General features: G+C 38.1%; 1 protein-coding gene across 1 annotated transcript in view; it reads right to left on the reverse strand.

Annotated features, from left to right (window-relative positions):
* Positions 1–8,270, reverse strand: part of LOC106879713 (uncharacterized) — a 105,560-nt gene that overhangs the window by 2,618 nt on the left and 94,672 nt on the right. The window contains exons 3-5 of the mRNA XM_014929393.2: positions 4,955–5,052; positions 3,124–3,249; positions 845–1,051 (exon numbers count right to left, since the gene is read on the reverse strand). Of these exons, the coding sequence (XP_014784879.2) occupies positions 845–1,051; positions 3,124–3,249; positions 4,955–5,052 (431 nt within the window). The remainder of the gene's footprint in view (positions 1–844; positions 1,052–3,123; positions 3,250–4,954; positions 5,053–8,270) is intronic.

The following is an 8,270-nucleotide window of genomic DNA, read 5'->3' on the forward strand; positions in this document are numbered from 1 at the left end:
GTGCCTTTGTGTCCATGTTTGTCCTCTCGACTCCGCTTCGCAACTAATGTTGGTGTGTTTGCATTTCCATAAGTTAATGGTTCAGTAAAAGAGATCAACTGAATAAGTACCAGGCTTTAAAAAATAAATCTTGCAGGTCGAATTGTTCAACTAAAACCCTTAAAAAGTGGTACCCCAATATGGCCATGGTCAAATGACAGAAATAAGCAAGAAATAAAAGATACAATTTACAAAATGTAATCAGTTTATACCTTTCCAGGTGTTTTCAATGGCTGATGACTGGTTGATATAACAATGTATAATATGATATAATGAACAGGTGAAATTGCCTCAGTGTTTGCACCTGCTCACATAATATGCACCTGTTCGCATAATATCAGCCAGTCACCAATAGCTAAAAATGCCTGTTGAGATATATTGTGTGAATTGTATATGCTACTTTTCACATATTCCTTATGCCTATTAACATGTCTGACTTTCTATGCCCTAGGATTCATAAGGCTGGAACCTAATCCAGTTTCTATGGCATATAAAGGCCTGATATTACAACAGGACACAGTTCTGTCCATCCCAGAGTTAATTTCCCAGCTATTGTTGGAACTCATTTACAGCTGAGGAGACTGGAGCAGAGTAAAATGAAGTGTTTTGCTCAAGAACACCAACACACTACACAGTCTGAGATTTGAAACCACAGTCTTATGATTGTGAATGCAACACCCTACCTACTTAGGCAAGCACCTTCATAAGACGTACACTAAGAGGCTAGAAATTTGGTTGCAGAAAGTGAGGCGAAGTTGATCCCAGCAGGATTTGAGATGGAGAAAAGAGAGCATAGAGAACTTACCTCATAATTTGGAATGTCTATATCAACTAGAATTTGATCCGAATCTTCGATGATCTTTACTTCTTCTTCTGTGAGTTTGTTGGGAGACAAGGAGTCTTTACGGTTTGGAGAGTAGCCAGATGGGGAGGTCTTGTCTTGCGACAAACTTCGTGGAAGAACTGTTGTGGCTATCCGGTCCAGTACACCAGATACCGTTTTCACAAATGCCTACAAGAATAAGCAAAGTAGTTAAAGTTTATAGATTTCATTACAGGTCCAAAACAAATACCAATATTAACTTGGTGCCTGGTATGAATAGGAACCACCAAAAGCTGCAATAGGAAATGGGTTAAAGAAAATAACCAAACTGCATTGTTTGGTTATTTGGATGTTAGGTACAGGGAACCATTCAAACAATATATTGTAGCCTCCACTCAATGCTAGTACAACCAGAATAAGCCTGTGACTTGTTCTGGCAGTTGTGATATGGGAGCACAAAGGATGCATGTCTCAGGCCTCAAAGTGGGTCCAGGAGGGAACAATCGTTAGTGATTGGGTAAGCTGAACCAACTGGCAGGAGACTTAGCAGGAGACCAAGAATAAGATGGTTGGATAACATCCATGGCCTCAGTTAGTCATGTTTGGAAATCCATCCAGAAAGTGTAATGAGGATCACTTCTGATAGGGCCCCATGGAAGAGGTGTCTCTACCCTCTTAGGAATAAAGAAGGGTGAAGAAGAAAAGATGAAAGATTTTTCTTTTTTAAAACTATTAACTCCATTTTAAAAGGTAAGACATTTTCTACACTACACCATGTTTCAATTGGTTTAATTTTTAATCACCATTAGGTCTTTTTCTTGGTTATGTCCATACATATATGGAATGCAAAATAACCAAGCAGTTAAGAAGTTCCTATTGTAATCAAGAGGTCTTGGGTTTGACCTCTCTGCTTGGCATACTGGAGGCAAATGTCTTACCATAGACTAAAATTCAGTCAAGCCTTGTGAGTAAAACTAGGTAGATGGAAATTGTGTCAATGTCCATCAAACACATTGTACGTTCAATGTAACCGCAAAAGCCTTTGCTGGAATAAAATACATAAGCCCTAAAGCATTTGTTAGAGCACATTCCATAAGCACTAACTACAGCATTGTATATAAGCTCTAAAGCATTCACTGGAGCACACTCAATAAACCAAACCATATATACTAGAGCATCCTATGTAAGCTCTAAAACATTCACATGGGCACAATAGATAAGCCTAAATACATTCACTAGAGCGTAGAGTATACTGTGTAAGCTCTAAAGCATTCATTAGTATATACTACATACACTCTAAAGAAACATATTTTGTATTTCTTTTGACTGTTATATGGATATTCATTATCTCTCTGGCAATTAGAAATGAAATGAACCAATGATTGGTTTGTTGGAACCCTATAACCAACAATGATATTGTTAACAAAATTTATTATTTAATTTATTCACAACACTAAAAATCATTATAATATTTAATATCCTAAGATTTATTCTAATTCTATGACATAAACATCCTTTTCTAAAGTGATTTAAATTGAAACCTTCCATCAAAATTTCAGGTTAATTTATGATCCCAACACCAGCTTAATAACAAAAGATTTCACTAAATTCTTCATTATTTTCAAAATGCAGTGTATTTCAACAGATATATGGAAAAAAGTGGTTAGGGCAGCGGACTCGCGGTCATAGGATCGCGGTTTCGATTCCCAGACCGGGCGTTGTGAGTGTTTATTGAGCGAAAACACCTAAAGCTCCACAAGGCTCCGGCAGGGGATGGTGGCGAACCCTGCTGTACTCTTTCACCACAACTTTCTCTCACTCTTACTTCCTGTTTCTGTTGTGCCTGTAATTCAAAGGGTCAGCCTTGTCACACTGTGTGTCACGCTGAATATCCCTGAGAACTACGTTAAGGGTACACGTGTCTGTAGAGTGCTCAGCCACTTGCACGTTAATTTCACGAGCAGGCTGTTCCGTTGATCGGATCAACTGGAACCCTCGACGTTGTAAGCGACGGAGTGCCAACAACAACAATGGAAATAAAAGGCTTAAACTGATCCAAATTAAAACCTTCAATTCCAATTTCATGCCAATTCATGTTTCAAACACCAACTTAATAATGACAAAGTTATTTCACTACACTCTTCAATATTTTAAAAATTAACTGAAAACAAGGCAGTGTTTAATAATAGATTAAATAAATACATAAATATGTGTAAACATGACGAAATGTGGAATTCTGTAGAACAATGTGTGTGGCTTACTTTATCAATCCGTGGCATGTTGATTTCACGGGTGCGTCGCACATAAGCAATGTGTGCATCTCCTTCGTAGGCGAGGAACTCCCTCAGTTCAGGCCCGTTGGAGATGTTTTCTTTCTTTATTAAGTTCTGGAAGAAATGAGTGTAGAAAAGAAGAAGTCAGATTGGTGAAACAGAAGGAAGGAAATTAATAAAGGAAAAGAGAAATATAAGAAAGAAGGAGAATGCTAACGATGACAAATGATGACAAAGAAGAAATAAAGGAGAAAAATGAAGAATGAAGAAATGAAGAAATGGAAGAGAAGTATGCTTGACCAAAGTAGAAGAGGTTTGCCTAAGGAGTCACAGTGGGACTGAACCTGAAACCATGTGGGTGGGAAGTGAACTTCTTAACTACACTGCATAACCTTTAGCATTTAAACTGACCATATTTGGCCAAAATATTCAACCTGTTTTATGTTTAGACTGGCCAGATCCAGCCTCTCACATCTACCCTACAATGTCATTGTAAAAATGACAATCATATTAAAATCTCCAGACTATGAGATAATGCATGATTAATTCAAAACAAGGTGAATAAATAAGCATTACATTTGACAGAATGATCCGAATGCTAAAGGGTTAATATTGCACCTTAAATATAATGTGTGTGTGTATGTATATATACAGGGTGTCCACAAAGTCTGGGTACATGGGGATTAACACATACTTTAAGAAATTATTTCTTATAGTTAATTGTTTATGTTATGATTTTATTTATTCCATGTACCCAGACTTTATGGACACCCTGTATATATATATATATATATATATATATATGATGGACTCTTCCATCAAAGATGATATGTGAGCGTTCAGATTTTGCCAAACAACCTGCACCAATGATTTGTTTATAGGGATCAGATGCTTGTGCCGCACATGAGCTTAATCTCTCCATCAAATCACTGTTATCTGAGCAGGTGCACAGTGTACCATGTGTTAGGTGTCGAAGTGATCACAGAGCAAAGGGAGATGAAGTGTTTTAATCAAGAACACAATGTGCCACCCAGTCTAGGAAATGATTTCATGACCACTAGATTGTGAGTGCAGCACCCTAACCACTAAACCTTGTGCCCTCACTATAAATATATATATATATGAGAGAGATACATATATATATATATATATAGAGAGAGAGAGAGAGAATTCACGAAAAAACAAAAGACGAAGACAGGTGGTGTAGAAAACAAACAGATGTATTAGTATAACGCTCGAAAATTGAAAAAGTCTTTAATGTTTCAAGCCTACGCTCTTCCACAGAAAGGAACACAGAAAGAAACAAGGAGAGAAAATAAAGAATGTGTAGTGGCTAGCGATCTATCATGGCTAATATATATATATGTACATACACACACACACACATACGTATATGCACACATATATATTACATCTGTTATAGCAACAGTTAGTAATCTACAGTGAGTTTTGCCCCTGGGTAGGTTGTTCGTGTGTGTGTGTGTGTATGTGTGTGTGCATGTGTAATACTGTCTCCTTGCCATGACATAATATGATGGTTGTAAACAAGCATCACTGTCATGCAAGCAGTGTCTTTCGTTTTCTATCTTAAATGACTGCTCATGGGAACAGGTAAAAGTTGGTGACAGGAAAGGTGTCCGGCTGTCAGAAATACACCTCAACAAAATATTCCATCCTACTCTTGCAAGCATAGAATGATGGATCTTATGATGATGAGGATGATGACAATGTCACATACACATGCACACACTTAGTGAAAGAAAACACTGTTTCTAATTCTCTCTCTCTCTCTTTCTTTCTCTCCCCACCCTGACCATACCTTCAAGTAGTTGTCAAGAAATTTCCTCCGCTGAGTGACATTCTCCTGGTCCATGTTACCAAACAGTGGGTGCTTCCATCCTTTTGGTCCTTTGATATCTGAATAATTGGAAAAAGAAAAAATTAATAAAAAGAGAAAAATCAGGAGTTAAATCTGAATAGGCGTGGTTGTGTGGTAAGAAGTTAGTCTGCTTCCCAACCACACAGTTTCAGGTTCAGTTCCACTGCATAGCATCTTGGAACAAGTGTCTTTTACTGTAATTTCAAACTGACTAAAGACTAATGAGTGGATTTGGTAGACAGAAACTGAAAGAAGCCTGTTTTGTGTGTGTTTGTTCACAAACCACCACTTGACAACTGGTATTGGTGTGTTTACATTCCCATCACTTATCAGTTCAACAAAGGAGACTGATAGAATAAGTACCAAACTTTTAAAATATAATACAAGTACTGGGGTCAGTTTATTCAACTAAAATTCTTCAACACGGTGCCCCAGCATGGCCAGAGTCTAATGATTTGAAACAAGTAAAACAAAAAAAAAAGCCTTATGTTGCTGTTGGTTCCCACCCACCAGAAGTGGGAGTGGGGGGGGACTTGTTCAAGCTCATATGTCTGGTGCATTGGTCAGCTAAGGTCAGTTGGTCAAACATTATAACAACATACTTTAAAGAGGCCCTCTACTGCACACCACCAATCTGATCAACTCTCCATGACTGCTCCCTTAACCCTTTTGTAGGGAGATGATTTCATTAAAAAACCCTTTTATCTTTTATTTGTCTCAGTCACAGAACTGCAGCCACGCTGAGCCACTGCCTTGAAGGGTTTAGCCAAACAAATTGACCCCAGGACTTCTTATTTTTAAAGTTAGGTACTTATTCTAACAGTCTCTTACGCTGAGACCACTATGTTATTGGGACGTAAACAAACAAACAAACACCAGTTGTCAAGTGGTGATGGAGAACAAACACATTTTTGCCTTTATCTTTTTTGTTTTCTTATCTGCTATTCATCTCCTGTATGTGTGTGTGTATATGTTTGTGTGTCTGTGTATGCATATGAGATGCATCAGAAGACAAACAACGCACAAACAGGCCTTGTACTAACTGCACTGAGGGAGAGAGAGATAAACAAGACATCGTCCTTCTTGAAGTTGACAAGAAACAATGTCATCATTGTAGAACTGATGTAGAAGGGGAAAAACCAAAACAAAAACGCTTCTAATGCATAAGGAAAAAGCATATGAGAGAGAGAGAGAGAGAGAGAGTGGGGGGTTTTGGGTGTGTGTGTACATCTTTATGTTAGGAATATATTTCTTTTTATATTATTTTTCTCGTCTTTTTTATATTATTATTATTATATTATTATTATTTATATTATATATTATTAATATATTACGATTTTTCTTGTTTTTTTTTCCCAGTGAGTGTCAGTCCAAATTGGTAACACACGTATACTTGTCACTTGTAATAATTTTACATCCATGAAATAAGTGGGGAAAGTAAAAAAGAAAACACGTCTTCTGTTCCCTGGAGGCTGCTACAGTGGCAGTGAGAAAGAGGTGATGAAAATATATATTAAATAATCGTCATCATCATCGTCGTTATTTAATGTCCACTTTCCATGCTGATATGGGTTGGACAGTTTGACTGAGGAATGGCAAGCCAGAAGGCTGCACCAGGCTCCAATCTGATCTGGCAGAGTTTCTACAGCTCGATGCCCTTCCTAATGCTAACCACCCTGAGAGTGTAGTGGGTGCCTTTTACGTGCCACAGGCACGGGAGCTAGTCAGGCAGTACTGGTAACAGCCACACTCGAATGGTACATTTTACGTGCCACCAGCATGGGGAGCCAGTCAGGTGGCACTGACATCGACCACATTTGAATGGTTTCACCTTGCTCCAGTCTTCCTTCTGACTGGTGGAGGGATGTTGACCTGTTTGCCTAACCAGTAGGGAGGTGTCATTTGAAGGTTAAAACAACACAAAAGTGCATGGTGACCAGCAATGTGTAACAACATCAGATAGCCTGGTCAGTCACGTGATCACAAGAAAAAAGCTAGCAGAATCACTAGCACACCAGATAAAATACTTAGCAATATTCTGTCTGTCTTCACATTCTGAGTTCAAACTCCACTGAGGTCAACTTTGTCTTTCAATCCTTTCAGGGTCAATACAATGAGTACCAGTGGAGCAATGGGGTCGATGTAATCAACTTAGCCCCACCCTTGAAATTGCTTGCATTGTGTCAAAATTTGAAGCCAATATTGTGTAATAGACTCATGGTGCTTATTCTTACAAATCCATTAATCTACCATTTGAATTTATTCCAGATAATCTTCTAAGAATTTACCTGTATCTTCAGGTGGACCACAAAGTCCCTTATATCCTGTCAGGGTCAGTGGTTTTTAATATTGAAGTGTAATAAGACTGATGGTGCTTGTTATTTTACCGAGTCAACAATTCACCATTTCTGTTTATTACAGATAATTTTTCAGGAATTTTCCTGCGAGTATTTTCAGGTGAACCATAAAGTCCCCTATGTCCTGTTGGGGGTGGGGGTAGACAGTGGTTCTTAATACTGCTGTGTAACAGACTCATGGTGCTTGTTTTTACCAAGCCAGCAACCCACCATTTGTGTTTATTCCAGATAATCTTTGCTTCTGTCTTCTTCCAAGGATTTGCCTGTAAGGGCCATTAGGTGGACCATGAAGACCCCTATATCCTGACAGGGCTAGTGGTTCTTAACACAGCTGTGTATACAGACTTGTGGTGTTTGTTTTCACCAAACCAGCAGTCAACTATTTTTGGTTGTCCTATACAATCTGTGCCTGTCTCCTCAATCGTTTTCACAGTTATTTGTCTTGTCACTTGTCAAATTATGACTGTCCAGTGTTAATAACTGTGTCTGATTAATTATCATATTTTTGTTTTGTTCAACTGTTTATCTTTTAATCATTTATTGATAATTGCTTTTGTGTTTACAGAAGTTTTCAAACATCTTGCAGCAGTATAACCTTTGTGATTAGTACCTCCACCAGCTGCTTCTGAGGTGGCCATATAGAAACCATTCATAATAAACCGCAGCAAGATGGATGCTTGTAATGGCTGTGTGGTTATGAAGCTTACTTTGTAACCTCATAGTTTCAGGTTCAGTCACACAGTGCAGCATCATGGGCAAATGTCTTCTACTATAGCCCCAGGTCAACCAAAGGTTTCTGAGTGAATTAGTTAGGCAGAAAATGTATGGAAGCCTGCCATGTAAAATATATATGTATATCATTTTATATACATAATTATAAAAGAGCAATTAATAGTTTC

Source organism: Octopus bimaculoides, chromosome 23, assembly GCF_001194135.2.
Source record: "Octopus bimaculoides isolate UCB-OBI-ISO-001 chromosome 23, ASM119413v2, whole genome shotgun sequence".
NCBI classification, from domain to species: Eukaryota; Metazoa; Mollusca; class Cephalopoda; order Octopoda; family Octopodidae; genus Octopus; species Octopus bimaculoides.